The 27,421-nt window shown below is 41.2% G+C and overlaps 1 protein-coding gene across 2 annotated transcripts in view; it reads left to right on the top strand.

Annotated features, from left to right (window-relative positions):
• The first annotated feature begins 266 nt into the window (after window positions 1-266).
• MAP3K7CL (MAP3K7 C-terminal like) overlaps window positions 267-27,421 on the top strand; it is a 38,785-nt gene continuing 11,630 nt past the window's right edge. The window contains exons 1-5 of one of the 2 annotated variants that reach the window (XM_004757470.3): window positions 267-547; window positions 1,060-1,113; window positions 2,607-2,715; window positions 15,535-15,596; window positions 26,967-27,082. In XM_004757470.3, coding sequence (XP_004757527.1) covers window positions 1,078-1,113; window positions 2,607-2,715; window positions 15,535-15,596; window positions 26,967-27,082 — 323 coding nt within the window. In that variant the 5' untranslated portion in view covers window positions 267-547; window positions 1,060-1,077. The remainder of the gene's footprint in view (window positions 548-1,059; window positions 1,114-2,606; window positions 2,716-15,534; window positions 15,597-26,966; window positions 27,083-27,421) is intronic. The other variant, XM_004757471.3, reaches the window with a different exon arrangement.

Genomic DNA, 27,421 nt, shown 5'->3' with positions numbered 1-27,421 from the left:
GCGGCTTGTCCGAGTTGGCCGGGTCTTGCTGAGCCGATTGGAGCTGCCGACATTTTTGCTGACTGGAGTCATGCTATCTTTGCCAGTTTGCTGGAATAGACACAGACACCGATTGGGTCACGCTGAAGACATTCCTGTCTTGTGAAGCAAGTCTGTTTGTATTTTAGGTTTGCCAGGACTAATGAATTAAAACATTTGGACTCTCCACAACTTGCTGTTTATCAATGCCTCTGACAGGAGGAGGGTTTTCTTTTGCACTTGCTTTTTCTAGAAGCATGACCACATCCTGGCTGGTGGCGAGGCAAGGAAAGGAGAGAGGGGTTGCGGAGGGAAGCGGAACAGGGAGGCCCGTGGGACGCGGGGTCTGGGGGAGAGCAGGTAGCAGTGACGTGCCCTGACAGCTGTCCTTGCTCCTCAGACTGCCCGTGACTGCTATGCAGCAGGTGCAGCCTGCTCTCTTACTAGGTCTTCACTCCACAAAGGCAACGACTGGCCAAGGCAGTGGCCGGCCCTGGATGACACAAGTGCAGACACTCAACTAAGTGAGGTAAGGCAACAGGTGTGGAAACCGAACTAAACGCTCGGGGCACCAGCAACTTAACCGAAGCCCTGGTACAGCCTAGAGGAGGAATCAGTGGTCCATTTCCCCAGGCGGTGTGATGAAAAGGCAAGTTGGTTGAGGGGCTCTCCTGGCTGACACCGTGAGGAACTCAAAATCCACCCCACTTGGCCGCTGTCATCCTTTGCAAGGCAGACAGATGTTCTCGGTTGTGTGGAGGGGAGGGGCTCTCACGAGCTGTGTTTATCAGTTTCATTTCCCCGCGCTGGAAACCTTGAGGCAAATTCCCACCTCTCGTGCTTTATTTCTTGGTGCAGGAAAGCATTGGGAGATTGAGCCAAAAGAGCAGAGCTTTTCATCCTTAGATGTTAGGATATGATGGGTTGGTGATGGTACAGTGTATAACAGTCAGACTTTTTCTCTTAGCTACAACTTTAAGGTTTTTTTTTTTTTTTATTGTTTGTTTTGTTAAATTTGAGACAGTCTGTTCTATTCCCTAGGAACAGGTGGCTAACAAGATGGTTGATTCTAAGCAGAGGAGACTACACAGAAATGTATGTCAGAGCTAAGATAAAACAAATCCAGAGTCAAGTAACAGCAATTTTATATTACCCTTTTCTTAAGTTGAATGTTTCATGTTATTATTTTTTTTTCTAACTTAGAAGGACATGACTCGGAGTGCTTTATGGTTCATTGCTGTTTGTGGTTTTAAATGAATGGGCCAAATACGATTCTAACTGGGTGATAAACAGCTGCTGGTTTTTCTCCAAAGCTCTACTAGGTGTTTAGTATAAGCCTGTTCTCTTTCCATATACTGGGTAGGATGATTCCATATCTATGTATGTCTAAATATATGTGTGTATGTGTGTGTGTGTATGTATATATATGCATTTGAGTTTGCTCTATAAATATGTGTAAAAACAAATTCAGTGTTCTAGACACTATTTTTAGATACAAAAAAGTTATGGGAAAGAGTCGGAAACCTTGCTCTGAGAAAATGTCCTGCTAAACAGTTCCCAGAATCTTGCTGGGGATGGTTAAAGAGATGATTTATATTTTGCCATTTTTAGAGACGTTTTCCTAAAAATATCACTCAGAGCTTTTGCTTTATGGTCTACATGAGAAGGAAAGTAGAGAGTTTAGGGGAAGCAGGATTAAAAATAGAAAAGTTGCATATGTGTATTTAAATAATGAAGATATCATGTATTCATAACAATTTCTTTTCCTTAGTCCCACTGAACCAAAATTATCAAATATCTTGGTTAAAATGTATTTGGGCTAAATTCTATTATTATAACAAGGAAATATGCATGTATTTTTGCCCATCCCAACTCATCTGTAGGATGTTTTTCTATTCATTCGATCTGAGTTTATTAATGATAGTTTAGCAGGTACAGTGAAACATCTGTAGGATGTTTTTAAGTCCTTTTTTTTTTGCTTGCACAATGCATTGTTAAGATGTGCAACCTGATAAAAATTTGATAGATTTATAAGTAGTTAACTAGATATTTAAAGCACATAATATTCATATATTACAACTGCAGGATATTTTAAAATGTCTTTGGATTTCTTGAAGTGGTCCTTGATATTCATTCTTTATCACTCAATAATTCAGATCAATAATTCAGGTCCAATTTAGGCTTTTGAGTGTGAGAAGCTAATTTAATATGAAGCCATCTGATGCCCTACTAGGACTTCTTTATCCTCCTCAATTAAAAATAAAACACTATATAAGAACTTGAAGGCCAGGGTTAGATCAGTCAGTGTGAAGAGATACTAAAAAAGTGAGGTGGGTGGAGATTTTGCTCTATGTTGTATATTTTATTCTAGATATGTATTTCCAAAACAATTTTTTTTTATAAGCCAGAAAAAGAATTTTAAAAGGGGCAGGTGAATACTTTCCATGTAGGGAAAGAGAGCTAGGAACTGAGAGTATCTTCAAAATATGAATGCAGTGCTTACTAACTTTCCCTCCAATTCCCAAGATCCTCTGAGTATTTGAGGGATGACTTGGGTAAGTGACAACGGCTCTCCCTTGTCCTTACAGCTGGAAGACCCAGGGGAAGGCCAAGGCTCAGGTGCCCACATGATCAGCACAGCCAGGGTACCTGCGGATAAGCCAGTACGCATTGCTTTCAGCCTCGATAATGCCTCAGGTAAGCTCTGTTCCCCGGGGAGGGGGCCATTTCCCTGCCTGTCACTGCTTTGTGGTCATCCTTTCCTGCTCCACAGAGGATGTTTAAAAAATGCATGCCTGCCATGACCTAATGATGGGGTGTGTGATTTTTCATCAAGCATTATGGGAGCGTGGCTTCCAGAAATGCCTCTGGGGGTGCTTCTCCCCCCGCCCGCCCCCATCCCCCGCCTCTGATGTCTGGTTGTTTTAGCACAACCAGAGGAGTTGTTTAGCACTTTTTGCTTTCCCTATTTAACTTTCTTTTAGCATAAAATTCACGGAGCTATAACAATTTCTAACAATTCCACTGTATGTCATCATTGAAACTGTGTGAGGAGACGTTTATTAAAGCTCTGGCAGTTGGTTAGGTGATGTAAAAATAATCCCTGTCCCAGTTCCAGCAGCATTTCCTGGAGCCCGAGTTCCAAATGCTGGTTTCTCACTGCTGCTCCCACACTTCCGGCTGAGCAAACAGACTTCAGCCAAGAGTGATGAATGGGACAGGTGAGGCAGACCCTCTTGAAATAGTAAGGTCTGAGGTGAGGCTGCCACACTTAGAGCCCTTCAGTGACCTCTTAACACACATATTGAATTACACCACCTATGATGGGGACCTCAGGTGGTGTGAGGTCACAGACGCGAGGAAGGGAACGCTTGGATCTCTTTCGCTGGCATCAGCCTTGGCTGTCAGTCTGTCATCTGATAAAATCCATATCACACACTCAAACATTTCTCTTTCAACCTTGGGACTTTGGAGGACTGAGTCTATTTACATATCTATCCGTCGATCAGTCATCTATTTTTCTTTGTATGCTGCCCCTCGATGGGTAATATTTTAAGAAGTAATAATTGAGAAGAAGCAAGTTTATCCCCCAAATAATGCAGAGTAAGGATCTGGGCTCTGTGAAGTCCGACATTACCCAGCCAATTCAGGTTTCACTAATACCAAGTGATTATGGTGACGGTACATCTGCCTCCATTTTCCTGGACCGTGCAGCCCCCCGCAGAGGATTTGTTCTAGAGAAAGAAGAGGTGAAGCCTTGACTCTCAGTCACCTGTTCTTTCAACCCTCTTCCCAATGGCCTGCTGTTGTCCTATATCTTTGCTCAGGGGTTGCCTTGAAATGCAGTGGTAACGGGAAATCCTCCCAAAAGGCAAACCACCCAACCCAACAAGGAAAGGATGACTAACATTAATTGCATTTCGCATTTCTCTTTTGTATTAGGCATTCATATGTATTATTTTAAATCTTCAAAATAACCATGCAATGTAGGGGCACCTGGCTGGGTCAGTTGGTAGAACATGTGACTCTTGATCTCAGGGTTCTGAGTTCAAGCCTCACACTGGGTAGAGAGATTACTTAAATAAATAAGTAAATATTAACAAAAATAACCATGTAATATAGACATTAGTATTGCCAATTTGCAGACACAGAGCTTGAGGTCCAGAGACCACGCTGTTAGTAGGTAATAAAATTATGATTTAAGTGCAGGTCTCTAGACTTATGAATCTGAACTCTATTATTCTATATCACTACTCTAAAAAGAAAAAGAGGAACCCCTCCTGCTTTCATGCATTTCATAAATGTAAGATTTTGAGGAATAGTTCATGCTTGAGTGGTTCGCTTTCAAGACAGATACATGTGAGCCCCCAAATCTAGGGACAGAGAAGTATAATTTACTTCCTTGTGATTATGTGCCATGTGAGCAGAACAAGTCTGGTCACAATCAGCAGTCTTACAAAGACAATTTCAGTACATAAAGGTTAGTTATTCCAAGCAGTGTTATTATATCATAATTTTGCGTGAGACAAATACGTATACTGTTTCTTCTTTGTTGTATTTATTTATTAAGATTTTGTTTATTTATTTATTTATTTATTTGAGAGAGAGAGAGAGAGAGAGAGAGAAGGCGTATGAGCAGGGGGGAGGAACAGAGGGAGAAGCAGACTCCCCACTGAGCAGGGAGCCTGATGCGGGTTTCGATCCCAGGACCCTGGGATCATGACTTGAGCCAAAGGCAGATGCTTAGCTGTATGAGCTACCCAGGCGCCCTCCTCATCTTTATATTAACATAATTTAGTTCATGTACAGAAAAGAGCCATGGAGAGGTGGATCTTGATCTTTGAGCTGCATAGACTTTTCCTTGAAATACAAGATACACAACTTGTCATTAATTTGCCACCATCCTTTGAATGGTATCAGCCCCTGACTAGGAGCTCTTGCATTTTTTTTTTTTTTTTAATCAGTCAGTTTAGATTGATTCTTCCCAGTCTTTCAAACGTCCCAAGAATGCCCACTTTCAAAATTCATGTTTATTGATACGGGAGCTTCCAAAAGGGGTTGTTGTTTAAGTAATCCCTAATCTCTAGCTCCACAAAAAGATGCATGGGAAGATGTATAAATATACGGTTACAATTAAAAAATTTTTTTTTTTCCCTGTGATCTGTGTGTCCTCACATCTCTAAAAAGGCATCTAACTTGAGAATCCAAGGCAGGAGTAGGTTTCTGTGTTTCTCAGCCTTTCTTAAAATAATGACCTGACCAAAAATACATGTTCCAAGGCCCTACTCTTGTATATTCTGGGACAGTAGGGACAGAAGGAGGCCCAGCAATCTGTATTTCTGTATGCATGTGAAGTCGTGAGTGCACAGAAAGATGCTTCGCAGATATTTGGAGACACTCCCTCTGAATTCTTGAGTAAGGAGCCTGGGCAGTGTCACACTGAGCGACACTTGCAGTCACGCACCCTGTGCATGCCTTTTGAATTCCAGCGCATTCTAGAGCACACATTTAGAGGGAAAACAAAGGCAAACATCCTAGATTCCCATGGTAAATAGGGAAACTAGATGGAATTTTGGGAAGTAATTCCATATTTATGGACTGATCATTGAGGGGTATGCAGAGTCCATGAGAAAAGAGACCTCTTTGCCTGTTAATATTAAATTTATTCATTTCTTATGAGTCTAATACAGTGCTCATTCCTTTAGTTATTTTAGAATTTTTTTTGCCTATTTTTCTGACATGATTTGGTGTAGAGGTTAAGGACATAGGGCTTTGGAATCCCCAAGACATGGTTTCTAGACCCATCTCTATCTATCACGATGTGTGTGATCTTGGGCAAGTCACTCAATTTTGCTGAACCTCAGTTTCCCACAAGATGTATATAGTGATAAGTCATGCAGTGGTTATAACAATTAAATATCGCTATATAGGGAAAGCATTTAGCATAGTGCTTGACACAGATTCAGGACTCAAATGGTCCTTGTACCTATGATAATCGGTTCTGGAGTATTAAGGAACATATAGATGTCTTAAGCAGTTTTATGTCTCATCTACATCTTCCACATCCACTTAATGTCACGATGGAGATTATAGTACAACTGGCCTGAGATTATGTAGAGAGTGGTTATGCGATTGGTGGATTTTGGGTACCCCCGTCTTTCCTCTTATCAATGGGCTGAACTTAGTTTCTATGCTCTTGCACTCTGCCACAGGTGAGTGAGATGTGCAAATGCAAAGTATGCCATGATCCCTCCCATAGGTTTCATAAAGAGAGTTGGGGGAAAAATATCTGTGGCTTGAACAACTTCTTGGGAGATGTGATATTCAACCTGCTCTTGAAGAAGTGTGGGGTATTAAAAGGCAGTGTAGGAAAGGACCCATCTCTGGGTACCAGGTAAAAAAAAAGGGGGCTATATAACATTTATTTATTTATTTATTTATTTATTTATTTATTTATTTGACAGACAGAGATCACAAGTAGGCAGAGAGGCAGGCACAGAGAGAGGAGGAAACAGGCTCCCCGCGAGCAGAGAGCCCAATGAGGGGCTCGATCCCAGGACCCTGAGGTCATGACCCGAGCTGGAGGTAGCAGCTTTTACCCACTGAGCCACCCAGGCACCCCATGGGCTATATAACTTTTAAAAATTCTTCCTTTTCCTTCCAAACAGAAAGGCTGAGCAAAACCTAAAGGTCAGGAAGAGCATGATATATTCATGAGATAGTAAAATTCTCATCAGCTGGAGCAGAGGTCTGGGGGGTAGAAGAGTGGCGTATCATTTAATGAACCTGCTTTGAGTTTTACCTGGAATATCTGTGTATATAGCCATTGGCTAGGGTTAATAATATAATCCTAAAAGTTCAACAACAGGGTTTGGATTTGATCCGAAAAAATCGAGTGTCTACAGTTCTTGCGCAAGGGAGTGATAGGATGAAAATGGTAAATATTGGATTGGTTGAATAGTCTGGAATGGATAGAGAGGAGAGAATAGAAGAGGCTTTTTTTTTTTTAAAATATTATTTATTTATTTGAGAGAGAGAGAGAAAGAGAGAGAGAATGAAAGTGAGCCCAAGCAGGTAGAAAAGCAGAAGGAGAGGGAGAAGCAGGCTTCCCGGTGAGAAGGGAGCCTGACTTGGGGCTCGATCCCAGGACACTGGGATCATGACCCCAGCCGAAGGCAGACGCTCAACCGACAGAGCCACCCAAGCGTTGCGGAAGAGGCTTTTTGTAATGGTACAGAGACCAAGTACTGAGTGCCTAGATCAGACGATGGAATGGGATGACTGAATTCAGAGTGCATTATGAAGGGAGGGTTGAAAGGACTTGTTGACAGCCTGGCTCTGGATGGGGCGTTGATCATAGTCTATTGATAGCAGAATGTGCCACAAACTCCAGATAGACTGTGGACCTCCAGGGGCTTAAATACAGGAAATAAGTTTTTAGCGGGGAAGTGGGGGGTGGTGGTGGTGGTGGTGGTGTAGAAAAAGCTCTTTAAAATACAATCACCACTTCTAGCCCATCATCAGAACCTTTCATTAAGTAACACTTAGCTAACCACAGTTCCTGAAGGCATCAATGACTCTTTTTAATAAACTAATGATATGATTGGCATTACTTCTAACCTGAGAATTCCAAAGAGTTAACTTTCTAAATTAGGATATTTCTGGAGTTAGTTTTCCCAATAGAAAATATGCAGAATAGAAACATGAATCCCATCTCTTGGGTTATTAGAGAATCACTGGCTCTTCTCCAGTTGGAGAGAATTTGGAGTTGGACAGACATGAGGATTTCGTGTTCATTCCTTGAGAGTTTCCTTTATTTCAGTCAAGCTATTAAATCTGCTACACTCATGTGCACATTTAGACCTTGGCTTTGGGGCTCTTTTTGTTGTTGTTGTTAAGTTTTTAGGGTTTATTATTATTATTATTATTATTAGTGTCAGCCCAAACCGGTAGCTTCCAACATTTTTGTTTTTATTGTATTTTGTTTTATTTTATTTTTAAAAAGATTTTATTTATTTATTTGACAGACAGAGATCACAAGTAGTCAGAGGAGCAGGCAGAGAGAGAGAGAGAGAGAGAGAGAGAGAGAGGAGGAGGAGGAGGAAGCAGGCTCCCCGTGGAGCAGAGAGCCCGATGTGGGGCTCGATACCAGGACCCTCGGACCAGGACCTGAGCCGAAGGCAGAACCCACTGAGCCACCCAGGTGCCCCTCAACATTTTGTTTTTTAAAAAATTCTTTCAGACTATTAGAATTTTTCATATCTGGCCATGAATTAATCATATGACACTTAGTTAAAAAAAAAAATCCAAGACCCATTCGGTCAATATCTCTTTGAAGTACTACTATTCTCCTCACATATCAGGGAGTTTGTGTGGCAGCGGGAATTGTGTCGAGCAGCTGAAGTAGTGAACGTTGAATCTAATTTCACTGGCCGTTGTGTGAATGTCGAGTGTGCACGTGCACAACTGGTTCTCAGCAGAATCGTGACGGCGGTGAAAGGTCTCTTGTCATCATTGTTTTCCTTTGACTTTTTCTACCTTTGGTAGCTTTGGCAATTATTTCCCTCTCCCTCCTCAGGACCCTAATGCTTTCTGTCTTCTTTGGCTCCATGGTCTCAATCCTTGTATCTCTGGAAAGACTGGAAAGCCTCATTCACACTAAGCATTAAGTGAATGAATATTGAGGTTTACTTTAAAAACAAACAAACAAACTCTCGGGGTATTTTTTCTTTCTTTCTCTCTCTCTCTCTATATATATATATAATATTTTTTTCTTTATTTTTTAAATACCCACAGGGGAATTGGTAGGAAGTCAAGGTTTAAAGCTCCCCTTGGAATTTTACCAGCCAGTGAAGGGTCAGGATGGTGTTTAGAAGAATAGGGGCTCAGGGAGCCGTTTGGGGCTCTTTCAAGTGACCTTTCCTAACTCTGACCCTGCCTCCAAAGCTATTTTAGCACTCTGTAACAACAAGCAGTCAAAAGCCCTCATATGTCCATCTGGGGGGAATTGAGGGGGCAGGGATCTCCTATATTTACATCTTTTACAAAGCATGGAGTTGAGAACTGTAGTAGAAACATAATCATCAAATACCATAAAATCAATAATATAATATCTGTAACCACTTTGAGTTTGTTATTCTGATATGGATGAAGTTTCTTTGAGATACAACCAGATTTATGCATTTGTATCTGTTGCTTAAGGCCACAAAGGCTGGAAGGGAAGTCATTATTTGGGTACCGAGATGCTTTTACTCATATCATCTCATCCGTTTAGACTGGCAGCAGCTCTGTGGGAGGATGTCATTATACCCATTTCACAGATGCGGACCGTTGGCTAAGGGAGGTTAAGGAACTTACCTCAAATCAAGCCGTTAATAAGTAGTAGGAAGGGGTTGATTTTGGGCTTGATTTTGGGGCTGATTTTGCTTGATTACCTGTTTGAAGGTAGGGACCGTGTAATTGAGAGAGAAGCATGATTGTTTCTGATAGCAAACAGCTTTCTCAGTAGTCATGGGAAATGGTAGAGAAAGGTTAGTTGTGTTATATTTTTATAGAGCAGGAAAGAGGAAATGTAGAGATAAGTTTTATTTGGTGGTGTGCTGTGAAATAAATAGATCTCCAACTGGCTCTTTTCGAAGCAAATGTTTCTGGGAAAATATGTTGTAAGCTAAATAAGTAAAAATATTCTTACAAAAGAATAAACTGGTAAGATTCACAAACTCATAGCTACAATAATAGTGGCTAGATGAATGTTTTTAAGAAACATAAAACCTGTCTTTAAACTGAATCAGGTCTCTCTGTGTGGAGAAATTCAGTCTGTTTGATGTATGATCTTTTTTTTTTTTTTTTTAAAGATTTTATTTATTTATTTGTTAGAGAGAGAGTGTGCACAAGCGGGGGGGGGGGGGTAGGGTAGGGAGAGGGGGAAGGAGTCTCCCTGCTGAGCAAGGCGCCTGATGTGGGTCTCAGTGGTAGGGTCCTAAGATCATAACCTGAGCTGGAAGCAGATGCTTAACTGACTGAGCCACCCAGGAATCCCTTAATGTATGATTTTATTTGTAGGTACTGGCTGAGATGATATGATGATTACTATTAATTATAAAGAACTGGCATTCTGCTAGGTGTCATATGAAACTGATACCTGTATCCGTATCCATGTCTATACTTTTAATTTGATGGGCCCTGAAAATCCAGTGTGTATTGGAGGGTTCACATGTCCAATGTTTCACAGGCAGGAAGCAAAATTTCAAAAAGCTTTTGATGTGTTTCAAAATGACGTGATGTTCTAACAAGAACCAAGGTATACAGAGGTATACAGACATTTTTAAAAAGTTTTTTTTTTTTTTTTTGATATATTAGTTTATGTGCTGCCGAAGTAAGCACTTTTTTCTGATATATTGGTAATGTGAGTTGAGAACCTTAGATCACTTATTTCTAAAAATAAAATATGAATCTTGATTTAGATTTAAAATGAAAGTTCTCAAAGACCTTTCATGTATAAATTAGAAGTTTTTAAAATAGTATTTCATACAGAAAGTGTTTGCTTTAATAAGGAAGTTAAAGGGAAACCCTTCCTAAATTCAGATTTAAATGAAGAGAAAACCCACGAGACCTGAGGTTGGGGCTGCACCAGGGAACTCTCTCTTAACCAGCATGGGGAGAGCTAAGCAGTCAGAAACAATGATTCTCATCCTGTCTCCTGTCTGTATTAATCAGGCGAGGAATAATACTTTCACCCCCAACCATCATACACACACTCTCATGTGCACACCTCCACACGCAGGTCCCTTGCCCCCCATTACCCCTTTGGTTGGGTTTATGCTGAAAAGGAATGGAAAGTGAGCTCAGTTATATTAAACATTCATTATTGTTCTAGATTATTTCCTAGGTATCAGGCTTTAGGCTGAATGAATTGACATGCATTCCTTTACTAATAAGTTTTTGAGAAAGGGGAGGAGAAACCAGGTCTCGAAGAGATTATGTTGCTTGTCCGCATTAAAAAGTGCCTGACCTGAGTCCTATAGAATGTGGATTGATCCACTGGGTCTCGAGTGGTTAGGAGTCTTCACAGTTCCAAGAACGTTTTTGCATGAGTCTTGGCACTGTAGCCATTGTCTAAACCATCTGCCTTCTAAGTGTGAGTCTGTCCCTGGTGCCTTGAAGGATGATCTCCAGGACACTAACTGGCAGGATAGCTACATAATTTGTGGAGGCACAGTACAAAAAGCACCGGGCTACTCTCTAAGAATTTCAAGTCCTCTTGTTAGAGCATTGTTAGAGCATTACACCAGGAGCAGGGCCCAGCTGGGGGAAGGTCTCTGTGAGTCTTCGTAGACACAGGCTCATGGGGCCAGGTCTGACTACAGAAAATGCAGTCAAATGGAGTGCATTCCGGGCAGGGCTGCCTCTTGAGTTTCTGGGTAGAGATTGGGATGGGGCATGTCCTCTGAGCATGGCTTGTCTCTGTTCTGAGGTCTACTCTGTGTGGAAACCAAAACTCTTCCTGCCAAGGATTTGCCCACAGTTAATGCCCAGGTTGGAGAGCCCAGTGGAAGGGGGAGATAATGGATCCCAAAGTCCAGTCAAGATGTTGCCCAGAACAGTGGTTCTCAACTGCTGCTTTGCAGACCTGGTCTGGTTTTGATGAAGTTTTCACTTCTTCGATGTACAACAGAAGAAACAAGAGCATGGCAGGGAGGTTTCCTTGGTGTGTGTTTGCTTTCGTCTCTAAATTTAAATTTATCCATTTATAATGGACACTCTTCTTTGATTACCTTTGTCTTAAGATTTGGGGGCTAAAATGTTCTTTCTGTCGTAAAGAGATCCTAACGACACATGGTAGGTGTTTTGAGTCATCTTCACCTGCTGAATAAAAAGTTGGACACTCTAAGGCATGATTCCCAATGTTTTGAGGAAAATGCACTGTCGTGAAATATAAAAAAGTCTGGAGCCAATGGACCAGAAAGTGAAGGAGAGTGGAGTCGTATAGTGGAGACCCTGGGCAAGGAGATACCCCTTCATCTTATGAGACTCTTTTTCTTCGTTGGGGCACTTGTCCTTTGCTCTTCACTGACTCCTGGACCGGATGATGGCTTAGCCCTGTCCAGCTGCAGCATTCTCTGAAAACTCTAACCACATAGCTCTCATTGCTAAATAACATCGAGGGTTTGGATTACAGCCCCAGCGGTTCCCACTTATCTGATTCATGGAGAAACACAGAGAAGACAATTTAAAGAAATCTGAAACAGAATAACCACAAAAGTAACTCAACAGCTGCTCCATAGATGCTGGGACAAGCCCATCATAAAATGTACTATGGCATGTCTTAATGGTTGGGATATCAGTAAGAAAGTTCTATCTTAAGTACCATTGACTTAGTCATGTTGTGTTTTGCAAAACAGCAAATATCTGCTTATCCAAAAACAAACAAACAAACAAACAAACAAACAACAAAAAACCCCAACAAAACAAAACAAAAAACCCCCCACAAAAAACCCCCCAAATCTTTAAATTATTTCCTTTATATTCTAATATTCAAAAATTCTGTAGGATACACTTTGCTTGGTCCATTAAAGCCCACAGGGGCATTTTGAATAATGAAGCTGATGAATCACTTTAAAAAATAATAATATATTAAAAAACATGATAAAGTGATTTGCCAATTTAGCAAGAGCCCGACTACTTGCCTGGTACGTCATAGGCATTCAATGACTATTTGGTAAATAAATATATTTCAATAAAAATGTACTTGCATTCTGATTTTGTCATATTATAACTGCTCTCCTTTAAAAAAAAAAAAGCCAAATTTGCCCAAGAGAGGGTCTCTTGCATACCTACTGTACAATCCACTTTGTGCCTCTGAATTTTCAAAACAAATCTAACTGCTGTCAGGAACTCCGATCCAATGTCACTGTCAAAATGTTTTACAACGATTTGGCCAAATGTTGGTAGAACAGCTGTGCTCCTAGTCTGCTTGAATCATTTTCCTTCTTTCCTTTTGGCCCAATCCTATGATTCATCATTCTGCTTTTAGAATACTTGCCTATTTTTAAAACCAGTCAAAGAAGGCAGCCACTGTTTAAAAGTAAACACACCGCGCATCCACTCAGACCAGCTTTGTAAGCGGCTTCACAAGCCCTGAAATTTCTGGCGGGCAGGGGCGCCTGCTGAACCAGATGGCCTCGGGCAGTGAAGGCAGCCCTGGCTTCCAGACTCGGTCGTCTCCTTACATCTGTCTTTGGTTTTCTTATTTCCGCTGCCGTTTCCCGCTTGGATTAATCCAACGTGAACCATTCTTTAACCAAAGTCTTATCTTTATTTTGCTCAACATTATTACAACATCTGTTACATGTTTCTATGTCAGTGAGTTAGACTTTTTTTTTAAACTCAAGAAATCCAGTCTTAAGCCATGTCAAAATTATCAGCATACTTACATATAAGTGCCACGGTTTGATTAGATTTCTATAATGCACTGTATTAATTCCAGGTCATATCAGAATAGGCTACTTACTTTACTATAATAAAGCAATTGAATAACTTTCTTCGTTTTTATAACTAAGCAGGAAGGTATATGACTTCATAGACAGCAAGGTAGATTAAATCCCAGGAAGCCCTGAGCTCCCTTCCTGGCTGACTTTTAGGATTCTGGAAGGCATTATCTATTCTGGTACTTTACAGAAGTGGTTTCTCCTTCTAATGAGTGCCTGCTCATCTACGATTATTAGGGTTGGCGTGCCAACGTATAAGATGTTCCCATTGACCTGTGCCAAGTTGTTCTGGCCTTGAAGTCAATGAATTGACAAAATCATGATGTCAGGCTTATTGATATTTTATTGAAGTACATTTAAATCTGCCTTAGACCCAAGTTAGTTTTACAAATGATAGGTTTCATCGCGACGGCTCAGTAGCAGCAAGTGAATATCTCTGCTTTCTGTCCAGCTCTTTGCCGATGAAGGGATGCACTTGAAAACCACAGTATGTGGCGGACGTTGTCGTTCCGAGTAGGAAGTGAGCACTCACAGGGCCCGGGGCTCAGATCTCCTTGGGTCCTCTTGATGCAGTCCTCCAGCCCGCAGCAAGGATCCTGGGGAGATTTCTCCATTTCTCCATGCTCTGTGAAGCAGAACAGTGTTAGTGAACCTGCGGGCATCTCTCGTCTGGCATAGGTACAGGGAAAAGGAGATTCAAATGTGGTGATGCATTATCATTGTCGTAGCCACTTTTAAACGGAAGTATTCTTATACGACTCTTGACTAAAATATACCAGAGGCTATTAACTGCGGTGACCCGTGCGGTGCTTGGCAGAGGCAAATACTGTTCTCCTCTGAATTCTCTTTCTGGTAATTATCTTTGATGCCTTCAAAGAATCTTACTGCCTTAGAAGCCAGGAGCTCCTTGCATGCTGTGTTTTATTCTGGACTCTGCTTTCAGCGAGTAGGGAGAGGAGACTTGTTTCTTCATTGGGTACGGCCCATAGTCGTGCTCTTGTTCAAATAGAACAGCACAGTTTTATAAACAGATTGGGTTATGAGAGTGAGAACATAAAAGCCACGAACTTTCTTTTCTTTTGTTACAATGTAAAAGGGATTCGGTTTTTAGACGATTCTTTAGCTTGTCTTTTGTCTTATTCTCAGAGTTGTCTGTCTCGGGGTAGGTGTTGCCAACACGGAGGGGACAGGAATGGATGGCCCGGGAGAGCCAGAGTCTACCTGGACATAGGAGGTTCTGCTGACAAGGGGCTGTCCTCTTGTAGCGCAGCTGGGTCCCAGTTTGTTCTTGAAGACATTTGGGGGTGATTTGAATATTTTAGGCCAAACTCCTCTCGGGTTTCCTTGGAGGCCTCTGAGAACGTCTTTGGATCCAACAACACCTGCCCGTTGCCAGTCATCAGTGAGGGCGGTTGAGGTCAGAGTGCTCTTGGCTCTCCACATCAAGGCAGTGCATGGGGCCTCAGGTGGGGACTGCTGCCTCCTGCGCAGGGAAGAACCTCTCTGACTGGGTTGCTGCCTGGTGGTGGTGGTTTGTGGTAAGGACATCAAAGCTTGCCAACTTCGGAGTCACTCAGAGTCGAACTTCTATTTTTCACTAACACATTCTTCTGTCCCATTGAGGTTGCTCTGGTCACCTCATTAGCGCCTTGTTAAAGCACTTTCTTGCATACCAGGGAATCTGGTTTTGGCTACTGTGAGAATTTTGAAGGACAAGCAGTGCTTCTCAATTGTAGAGCCACCAGACTGAACTGTGGAGGATTCTGGTATTTGTTTGCAGAATTTTGGCTGGGTCATCTATGCTCTCCAGGCTTCTGTTTCTATCAAAAATGAACAAGATTTCTTTCTTTTTCTTTTTTTTTGTATTCTCTGTGGCCTCACCTGAAGTGATGAGAATAATTAAAGCAGTATATGTTGATGATTTAATTGTATAAGTCCAAAGATGGTGAGAACGGGACCCCCCACCACCCCCCACCTCAAGAGAGAAAGAGCTCTATAGTGAAGAATCCTTTTATTTTTCTTATTTTAGATGATACACCTTCTGAAGACGCCATTCCTCTGGTCTTTCCAGAATTAGACCAGCAGCTACAGGTAAGGATATATTGAGAGTCTTTCCTTTTTCCTCCTTAGCTTCACGGATGTAGTGAATGGACACGTGGCCTCATTGAGAAAGGACGGACTTGGAAACAGAGCGGGGAGCTTCCAAGTCAAGTCATCCAGGCTTCTACTTTTAGAACTCCAAAGTCATGCAACTCGCATTTAACCTCCCTGTCTGGGTATCTGGCTATAGCACCAGAATATCAAGAATTTATAGTGTAAGCAAGCACCTACTTTTAAAAAAATTTCTTTTCAGTGTTCCAGAATTCATTGTTTATGCACCACACCCAGTGCTCCATGCAATACATGCCCTCCATAATACCCACCACCAGGCTCACCCAACCCCCCACCTCTCTTCCCTCCAAAACCCTCAGATTGCTTCTCAGAGTCCACAGTCTTTTTTGGTTTGTCTCCCCCTCCAGTTTCCCCCAACTCACTTCTCTCCATCTCCCCATGTCCTCCATGCTATTTGTTATGCTCCACTAGTAAGTGAAACCATATGATAATTGACTCTCTCTGCTTGACTTATTTCACTCAGCATAATCTCTTCCAGTCCCGTCCATGTTGCCACAAAAGTTGGGTATTCGTCCTTTCTGATGGAGGCATAATACTCCACAGTGAATATGGACCATATCTTCCTCATCCATTTGTCCGTTGAAGGGCATTTTGGTTCTTTCCAGTTTGGCGACTGTGGCCATTGCTGCTATGAACATGGGGGTACAGATGCCCCTTCTGTTCACTACATCTGTATATTTGAGGTAGATACCCAATAGGCAAGCACCTACTTTTAAGGAGTTCTGGAGCCTGGGAACAGGGCTGGTCCCTGCCTTCTTTCACTGAGAATGTCTCTGTACCATGGCACTGGTTGCCGATTTTGAATTAGTGACTAGGGGCAAACTGTATGGAGGTGACTTGTCATGGATGGGGGTAGGGGATGGATAGGAGCTTCAGAATAATCTTTCCCTCCTCCGCCTGCAGCCCCTCCCCAGTCCTCTGACAACTTTCTGTAGAATATAATTATTGTGAGTTAAACATTCTGAATGCTGTGTGGTTTTGGTCCACAGAAAAACTATTTTGTGTGCCTAGGTACGGATGCTCTTATCAAAAAGATCCCATTTTAGTACACCAGAATCCTTTGAAAGGGGCTGACTTATGACATTTCAGTTTTCTTTAGATGATATATGGTGATTCCAGGTGAAGATGGCTTTAGGAAGAGGCTCTGCCCAGAAGACGTGGATATTGGCTGTGGGTCAGACGAGCTCTTGAGCACCTCACTTTGCAGTCAAACTTAGACAAACTGAATAGGGGACTTGAATCTGGCACACAGATATTTACTCAGTCACTACTTTTTAATTTTCCCTCTAAGTATGGATTTTGAAAGCCTTTAGGAGGGATCTGCATCCTCTACTTCCTATCGGGCCTCATGTCCACCATTGTCTTACACCCCACAGCTTTTCCTATTTGCAGGTGTGACTGGTATCCTGACGTCATTCACATTCGTGACCCCCAGTCCTGAACAGTCCCCGATTGAGGTGGGAAGAACCAAAAATGAGCCCTGGTGCAACCCAAACAATGCCCTTTTTGATGGGTTCCAGTTCTGATTTCAGCACCCAGTGCACTGAGTTAAAAACCTAGAAGTAGCCAGGTCAGATCAGAAGAGCCTGTGTTCCAGTACTGGAAGGGTCTCTTAAAAAAAACAAACACAAACACAAACAAACAAACAACAACAACAAAAAAAAAAACAAGAACCCAGCAAGACTCCAGCGTCACTAGGCTGCTTGGAGGAGAGTCCTCCTTCTTACGTCTGCCGTGGTCCTGGGCATCGTCACAGCCCTCCAACAGAAAGTCCGCTGAACAGACCGGGATCCGTTATGCCGAGGTTACTGGACAGCGCCGGAAGTGGGAGGGTTATGCTGATCACCACACAGTGGTCAGAGGACAGAGCTGTTCTCCTTGAAGATTTCTTCTGTGGCTATCAGCCACCTTATCTCCTCCTTCTCCTGCTCCGCATGCAGGGTCTTCAACCCAGCTCCCCTAGATCCTGATAGCTAACTTCGTTCCAGTATCGCTTTTTCTCACCACGGAGAACGATTCAGCTCTCAGTTTGCTTTGCTGCCCGAGGTGTTCTATACACACAACTTTCCCCACTTTCATTCTGTCCTCACAAAACGGCTGTGCACGTGCTACTGGTGTTAGAGATTATAACATAAAACGAGATATTGCGGGCGCCTGGGTGGCTCAGTGGGTTAAGCCGCTGCCTTCGGCTCAGGTCATGATCTCGGGGTCCTGGGATCGAGTCCCGCATCGGGCTCTCTGCTCAGCAGGGGGCCTGCTTCCCTCTCTCTCTCTCTCTCTCTGCCTGCCTCTCCGTCTACTTGTGATTTCTCTCTGTCAATAAATAAATAAAATCTTAAAAACAAACAAACAAACAAAAAAACGAGATATTGCTCCTCCAAGTCCCAGTTTTTTTTTTTTTTCTTCTTGATTTTATTGTCACCTCAAGGTTATTTCATTAATTATCATGGCAGCTAGGTGAAAATAATGAGTATACATGTTTTGGAAATAAAACAAGAAAAACATGTTTAGTTATGGTCTCCATCCAACAATCGATCATTAATTCTACTGTTTTTTTTTTTTTTTAAGATTTTATTTATTTATTTGATAGAGAGAGACACAGTAAAAGAGGGAACACAGACAGCAGGAGGGGGAGAGGGAGAAACAGGCTTCCTGCTGAGCAGGGAGCTGGATCCCAGGACCCTGGGATCATGACCCGAGCCAAAGGCAGACACTTAACAAGTGAGCCACCTAGGCGCCCCATTAATTCTACTTTTTTTGTATTGACAAATTTTTTTTTTTCCTTTGGGAACATTGATGGTCTTCCCTGTTTCACAGATTATTCTTTAAAAGATATTCATAGTGCCCTTGACAATTCTCTAGACATTTTTCTGTTAGAACATCTCGAGATCCATTTGGATTTTATGGTTTTAATTCTGTTTTATATATATATATATATCTATATATATATATACACATTAGAAATTAGGTCTATTTAGTTATTTTAATCCAATGAGACTATTTCATCTTCATTGATCCTTAACAAGAGAAGCAGTTGAGATACTACTTTCTGACTCATGGGTTTTGAGCCCCCAATTCCCTACCCTTAAAATATGGTATTGTTTTACCTCTTCATGAATAGAGGGAACAATCCCAGCTTCACACCTAAAATCATCTAAGTAAGTGCTTGCTTCCTGAGTGAAGGATCTGATCCAGTTTGCTATAAACATCTGCCAGTTGTCCATGTCCTAACCATTTGGTTAGGGTCCCCTTTGCCTGGTGATAACCTACTACCTTTATTCTATACTCCAGGGCATCAATGACTCAAAAACCAAATGGTGGGAATTGAGAGGGGGGAAGCTAAGACAAAAAAATCACATCTAAAACCAGATTCTTCTTTCCATGCTTTGCATAAGCGTATAAATTTAAGGCATTCAGCAGGAAGTCTCTGTACTGAAAGCAATGAAAATGCTTTATGTAGGAAAGGAGCAATCCATTCTGTGGAACAGACCATCTTCACAGTCAGTGTCATGGGCTTTCATCACACAGTGATGGCTCTTGGAATTTTTCCGACCATCATAATCCTCTATGGAAGAATAAAAGTTAGGTTACAAAGGCAGAGGAAGTGCCTTGTGGTTGTCACTATTCGCTCGAGGATAAACTGAGTCTTCATTATCTCTATAGGAGCCTTCAAAACATGCCAAATGAAAAATAAATGATGCCAGGTGATTACTGCCAGTGCTATTCTCTGCATAGCCTCAGATTTAAATCCCACCATGCATACAGAGTGTCGCTAGACAAGTGACGTTTCCTCACAGATAATCTCATGTGAGCCTTGCCATAATTGTGTAAGCTAGCTATTATGTCTCCACTTTAGAGATGAGAAACCCAGGGCCAGATTTTGACCTGAGTAAATTTGCTATTTCTGACTCCATCTGGAATTCTGCATCTTGGTGGCTTTCTTTCCCTTATAGCTTTTGGGAAACCTGTGGATTGCTTAAATTACTTTGATAGGTAGAGGGGTTTTTTCGTTTGTTTCTGGTTTGTGAGGTGGCCCTGATGAGGTTATAGGACAACGTTGTCAAGTCGGTTCTGACTTTCTGATATCTCTTACGCATTCTTGTGTTGTTTATAAAATGGAGCTATAAAGTAGCTATTTGGTAGACACTCTCTCACCAGTTTGACCCCCTAGATTTTTCTGTTGCTTTGCCAAGAATGTGGACATGTTGGAGCATGTAATTCATGGTACTTCTATTTTCACAGAAGCCAAAAAAAGCCCTATGCAAGAATAGCCGTGACAAACATTTCTCTTGATGTCTCTATTAAAGCAAAAGGTTGGGCAAGAGACTTTGGGGTAAGGTAGGTGTTAAAAGGAGCATCTCTTTATAATGTTTGTTTGTGGGCCTTAGGCCTCAGCGAGGGGGCAATGGGTAGGTTGATTCTATTTTATGCAGATTCCTTTCCTAGAACTTGGTTTCTAAATTCTCTCTGGCTATTAGAGGCAGTAGTTGGGTAGAGCTGGTTTAGCACACAGTCCAAAGAAAGGAGGCTCAATTCTATGTCCACTTCTAAGAATGATTAAAAATCACTCTTTTTTCTTTAGGCTCCAGTTTCCTTCTATTGGAAAACAAGGGTATGCCCAACCTCCCTCTTTGTTCTGAAGGATGGTCTGAGTTGGCATCACGTTTGTTTTAAAATTTAACCATATTGTTGTGTTTTGGAGATTGTTATTTGACCTATAGATGACCCAAAGCTGAGCTGTAATCTGGTCTTAATTGCATTGCAGTGAAGAATATGCTTTCATAATCAGGTAGAGAATATTGTAACAAGTAAATTGTAACAAACTTCCTTAATGGGGAATTATAATGGTTGGAATAGGGACAGTGGCATTAGATTGCCCTGAATTTGGATCTCAGCTATGTACCATTTTCACAATTTGGGGCACAGTATTTACTTCTTCTAAACCTCACTTTTCTGAACTGCAAAGTGGAGACAATATTGATCTCACAATGTTGTGAGAATTAAATGTGGTAATGAGTAGATCTAGCACAGTGCTTGGCAAAATAATTGCTCACTTTATGTTAATTTCCTTCTTTAGTGAAATCTTTTTTTTTTTAAAATGAAGTATTTAAGAACTAGTCATTTATTTTTGTATGTGTACACCGACAAGAGAATCATCTCTTTGGATATTTGAGTTAGGGATACAGGTTCTGATGCTCTCTTCTTTCCATTAAGCTAAGATACTTTGAAAATAATATGGCTTTATTTTTCAAGCCAAATTGAGCAAGAGCTTCAATCCTTCCTAACATCCTCTCCTCTAATCTGAGAAGACAGGGACAGGTGTCTCTGTGGTACACACTGAACTTGCCTTTTCTCAGACAGAGTCTAGTAAGTCCAGAAACTGATGTCACCTCCACAAATAAACAATTTCCTAGCTTCAGTTGTGTGCTGTAATATCTTGTTATCCGAACAGTCTCTCCAGAAATTTCTTTTAGGTCTTATTGTCAGTGTATTGCTTGATATCTTGGAAAGGAAAATGAGAGCGAATGGGGAAGTCTTAGTATTCTGGAATTCTGCTATGCTGGTCTTGAACATCCATCTGGAAATGCAATTAGGAAATAATCCCATAGAAAACACTGAAAATGTCTGCATTTTCTTCCCTATACGCATGTTGAAAAGTATTTTATCATTCATTGGCTGCTGTGACCACATGGAAAATATAGCCAGATACCTTGGAGCTTTACTATGGTATCTTACTTTTATTTATTTATTTATTTATTTGCTTGCTTATTTTGAGAAGCCTAATAGCCATCCAATAAGATGCTTTATTGGAAAGTTTGAGACACTCTTGAGTAATCTCTCCTTTTAATATTGCTTACGTTAATAAAAATGACTTAAATATCTGTCATTTCAATTCTATAGAAGATATGCAGTACAATGACTAGTGTTGACTCTGGCCATCAGGTAGATACTATAGAAGTGCCAATTCTTAAAACAGTTTCAGAAGTGTTTTAAATTCTAAGATAACAGAGTTTTCAAATATTGTGATTAGTCCTGATGATGTTTTTTTTCCTTTTAGTTTTAACAAATTGTACCTTTTCATTTGGGGACATTAAAATGCAACATAAATTCAAACCAGATACCTCCACCCCCCCCTGCAATAAAGATAACACTGAGATTCAAGGAATAAATAAAAAGTCTGCTCAGCAACTGTAGAATATTTAGCTTCCTAAATATAATCTTCTGTGTGGGAAGCTGGGAGAGGAAAGTTAAATTCTTACATTTTTTGAAGTAGATGGGGCCAGTAGTATTTGAAGAAGCCAAGTAGAAAACGGAAGCACTCAAGTTGGCTTTGCCCCTTGCAGAGAGAGATGCTTGGCTTGGTTCTTTCCCACGGGGCGCTCTCCAGAGGACGGGAGTCCATTTCAGGAGGAGCTTGCTATAAACTCCCAGGCAGAGAGCAGAGAGGGATGGTGTGGCTCAAGCCAGCATTCTTGGAACAGGAGCCTGCGGTTTCTCTCTTACTTCATCTTGTTAAATCTGTCCTGTTGATTGGGTGGATACCAGGGGTAGTAGCAATTCACTCACTGTGTGTGTAATTTAAAGCCCTTACAAGTTTCATCCTCAGGCAGCTGCGGGATGGGGTGGAGAGGAGAATAGGGGGTGAGTGTGGAGCAAGTGCCCCCTCCTGGGCTCTGACCTCATCCCAACCTCAATGTGGGTCTCGGAAAAATGTGCTTCAAAATTGGCTTGAGTTGCTATTAGGAGAATATCTTGATTTAACCTTCTTAGAACTGCTGTATTGTGATTAGGCTAGATACCAAAGCATTAAGGGGAATGAAGGGTCGTCTCTGTGATTCCACAGGACACGTGCTCTAGTGCATGAAGGATACCTTTACCTTTTCACTTTCAAATCAAGTATCTTTGGACTCCTTGTCTTTGGGATGCAGTAGTTCATCCTTTAGGCAGGAGTGTGGGAGAAATGTATCCAGAGTGTGGGAAGAGGTAGTAATTATGGATAAAACAAGGAAATTTTTTTTTTCTCCTAATGTGAAAAGAAATTCCCTGTCAACATGAAGAGTTTATTTATTCTTTGCTTGTTCCCAGCGAATGACGACTACAAAAGCCTCTTGCACGGAATAGTCGAAACAAACAATGAGCAGTAAAGCAAAAATATGTGTTAATTTTTATCCCAAGAAACTAATAGAGGGGCGCCTGGGTGGCTCAGTGGGTTGGGGCCTCTGCCTTCGGCTCAGGTTGTGATCCCAGGGTTTTGGGATCGAGCCCCGCATTGGGCTTTCTCCTCGGCAGGGAGCCTGCTTCCCTTCCTCTCTGCCTGTCTCTCTGCCTACTTGTGATCTCTATCTCAAAACAAAACAAAACAAAAAAACCAAAACAAACAAAAAAATTTTCAAAAAAAAAATAGCTAATAGATTTTTTCATTTCGTTATCACCAGTATTGTCTTACATTATTTTTTAGTTTTCAGTGTGAACATGTGTTAAAATGCTATCTTTACCTATGCATGACTGATTAATTCATGAATGCCAGTGTTTCAAATATCACATGATATAAACCCATCGATAGCTCCATTTTTGCCCCAGAAACCCAATTCTTGTGTTTAAATTCTAAGAATCTGTTTCCTCAGGCAAACACTTTCATTTTATTCAATGAATGCTGGTGGTCATATGTCCTCTCTTATTTTGTGGGGTTATAAGAAGGTTAGAGAGAGTCACCCTCAGGGAAGACCTTGGGATGCTACACACACACAAACATGCAAACACAAGTGACAAGCAGTGACAGTGTTTTATATTGTACAGAACAAAATGTCATTACCTATAGCTATACTTTTTTTGGGGTGGTATAAAACCAAATATCTCTCTTTTTTGAAGATTTTATTTATTTATTTGACAGAGACAGAGAGAGAAGGAATATAAGCAGGGGGAGCAGGAGAGGGGGAAGCAGGCTTACTGTTGAGCAGGGAGCCCGATGTGGGGCTTGATCCCAGGACCCTGGGATCATGACCTAAGCCGAAGGCAGACGTTTAACAATTGAGCCACCCAGGCTCCCCTAAACCTAAATATCTTAATACTCTTCTTCATCAGAATTTGTGTTGGGATGGGAACCGTATGTATTTTAAAAATGCTCTGATGAGTTTCTTTGGCTGGGATAAACGTCCAATGCCTTCCAACGACAGTGCATCCTGCTGCCAGGGGTAATTTGTTTTGTCTAATGACATTTAGGGTTTGTGATGAATGACTGTAGACATAAAGGGATGAGAAACTTTAAGTTCCCTGGGGAGAAATTTGGGAAGGAGGGAGCATTAGGTTGCATATGAAGTGAGCCTCAGATAGCGAATCCTTGCCATAATTCTTAGAAGTGAATCTTTGCAGCAATTCTTAGAAGATGAGTGGGGTGGCAGCTGCGTGGCTCAGTGGGTTAAGCCTCTGCCTTCAGCTCAGGTCATGATCTCAGGGTCCGGGGATCGAGCCCTGCATTGGGCTCTCTGCTCAGCAGCAAACCTGCTTACCCCAATCTCTCTGCCTACTTGTGATCTCTCTCATTCTGTCAAATAAATAAATAATATCTTAAAAAAACAAAAACAGAAGAGTAGGGATAGTAGAAAGCTCTAAAGATAATTTTCTTTTTTTGCATTAACTTTTTAAATTTGTGGTGGAAACGCATAGCACATTTTCTTGGTGATTTTTTAAGTGTACAGTTGAGTAATGTTAAGTCTATTCACATTATTGTACAACTAACTTCCAGAACATTTTCATCTTGGAAAACTGAAACTCTATACCCATTAAATAGCTCCTCATTTCCCCCACTTCTCTCCCAGCCCCCGGCATCTAATGAAATGACTTTACAATGTTGTGGTGGGCTGTGCAATGTAACTTCCTTCCTTGCTTCAGAAAACCTTCTCTATTGGTCTTTAATGCTTTCATACAAATTGAGAGAACTGAAAGTGGTGCTGAGTTACATGCCAGGTTGGGTGAAGTCAGAGCTTGTGGGAGCTGAAGGCTTGAAGTGACACCTGGCATTCTTTTTTTCCCTGAGATATGGAACACTAAGTATTTTTGGCTTTTCCTTTTTAAATTGGCACTACTTTTTAATCGTGGGAAATCTTGAAAATAGTGTTATGTGTAAGTAGCATGATTATCCTCTAAGAGCATATGAGGATACTGAATCTATTCTGAAATTGTCCTTATCCTCAATACCCTTAGCAGCACGATCACACTACCTATACGTAATATCTTCAAATTTCCCACAATTAAGAAGTGTCAGTAAATCAGAACAGACAAAAAAAATTCCCACTAGTAAAATGGATTGCAAAGTAGAAAGCTAAGGGGGGAAAAGCACTCTGTTCTTCAGAAAATTATATATGTAAATGTATATTCTCTTCTTAAGAGAATTATATATGTGAACTTAAAAAATTATATATAGAACTTTATGACATAGTGTTGTATGTTCACACACAGACACACGTATATGTAACTTTCAGTTTTCCTTCTTGATCATAGCAGCCAAGGGCATTTCTTCCTGTACATGGCTACATTCATTTATTTCCTCTTAAGGACATGAACCCTTTGCACAGAATCCTAGAATCTTTTGGCTGTCACATAGGTGACTATGCTGATTTTGTGACTCAGGGACCTACAAGTGGTGGCAAGTTACGGAATGAGCTGAATATAGTCTACATGATGTTTGTAAGGACAGGAAATAGGATGCGAAGAGTCTTAGGGCTTTCAAGTGAGGACAGAGGATACAGATGATTTAATAGCAACTTGGCCAGGGTGCCCGGAGTAAATTGTTTTCATTCTCCTTACTGTTATACCTGGTAATCTGCCAGGGTAACAGGTGAAAATTGATGAGGGGGTGGTGATTTCTAGGACATAGACCAGAGGAGCCAGGAGTTCTGAATTCCTTTGGCAAGAGCTTTGTTTCATGGGGTGCATTATACTGTAATATTACTGGGCAGTACTTTTCAATTTATTTCTATAAAGAGAGATGATAATGGTTCCAACAGGCTGAGTTCATGTTGTAAATGTGTTCATGGGGCAGAAGGGAAAGATGCTCCATAATGCAATTATTATTAGATTTTCCGTGAATTTGGATATGAAATGTTCCACATGGAGGTAAATTCTATGCAAATTTATTTCAAATTTTATTTCCTTTAGAAGACCTCTAATCGGAGGCCTCATGATAAATAAGAAGGGTCATCTTATTTGTTGATCAGACTTTATAGGCTTTTATAGAACTTCATAGAATTTCTATTACATCCTGGGTGGGGTTGCTGAATACAATACCTGAAGAAATCTTTGTCCTCAAAGAATATAAAGAGAGGAGAAAACAGGAAGAAATGCATCACTTCCTAATTTCTGAATATAAAATTAGTGAAAATATTACTTAGTCAGACACATACTTAGATATATAGACTATAACAAGAAAAGGATTTAACCAGAGAGCCCACTCAGCAATGAAATTGTTATTTCTGAGACGTATATGCCATTTTCTGTGAATTATTGTGATTTAAACACTCTTTAAAAGACTATTAGCTAGTGTTTCTTAAGGTAATGTTTTTAATAATATGTTCCAAAGTAAAAATTAGAATTACAAACTCAAGGAAAGCTAGTTCTTTAAAAAATAACTTCTGGAAAGGAGTAGGATTTTCCACATGTTTAGGGTTTAAAGGCTTTCCCTCCTGGTCTTTGTTTTCCTTGTGGATGAGAGAGGAAAAAAAAGACAAAAATCCACATTCTCTTTGGCCTCACATGTGACAAGCATTGTTTCACTTGAGGTTTGGGTCTTTCATGGGGTTTGTTAATCCTCTATTTCCAGCCCAGCAAGATTTCTTCAGTTTGTTTGCATTTCTCAGAAGAGAACCTTTCTCGTAGGGCTACTCCATTCCCCAAGATGAGACTATGCCTCTGGGCTGCAGGTGTCGAAAGCAGGGGATGGTTAAAGCAGACCACTGAAATACTCCCCCCGCCACTGCCCTTCTCCAGGGCGGAGTTTAAGATTTCTGGAGAGAAGTAGGGAATTATTAGATGACCTATTTTTACAGGCCTGAGAAAGCCCATGAACGACACCGGAAGGTGACCGTGGGGAAACGTCAGGCCACCTCCCTATTTTCAGTCTAGTAGAATGAGCCAAACTCTGTCCAGTGTTGACCAACAATGCTATTCTTACGCAAAAAAAAAAAAAAAAAAAAAAAAAAAATCCCTCTAAAGGACATCAGTGGAGCGAAATCATTGATAATACATTCTGATGCGAAGAAATGGACTGATTTCTGCTTCTTCTTGTTTGTGAAGCCTCTGCCGCCTTGCCATGACTCCGCGGAATCCATGCAGGTGTTCAAACAGCACTGCCAGATAGCGGAAGAATACAATGAGGTCAAAAAAGAAATCGCTCTGCTTGAGGAAAGGAAGTGAGTACTGCCCCCTCGGAGTGCTGTCTGCTGGTCCTGGCCCTGGGGGAGGCAGGGAAGGAACGGGCTGAGCTTGAGGGTGAGAGGGAGGGAGCGGGGCAAGGGGGTCACAGGTTACTAGGCCACTTCTGTGGATATCATGCTTGATGACAGAAAAGATCCAAATGGGACTGCTGAAGACAAAATGCTTTACTTTATGGAGTACTGAGAAGAACAGTAGGAAGACTTCTGACCAGAAACTTAAATTAAAAAAAAATTCTTTTAAATTTTTTTCATACAGGAACTTAATTTTTTTTTTTTAAAGATTTTATTCATTTATTTGACAGACAGAGAGAGCGA

The sequence above is a fragment of the Mustela putorius genome, unplaced genomic scaffold, assembly GCF_011764305.1.
Source record: "Mustela putorius furo isolate JIRA1106 unplaced genomic scaffold, ASM1176430v1.1 tig00000832_pilon_pilon_pilon, whole genome shotgun sequence".
Taxonomy (NCBI): Eukaryota; Metazoa; Chordata; class Mammalia; order Carnivora; family Mustelidae; genus Mustela; species Mustela putorius.
This window is presented reverse-complemented; position numbering and strand designations above follow the sequence as displayed.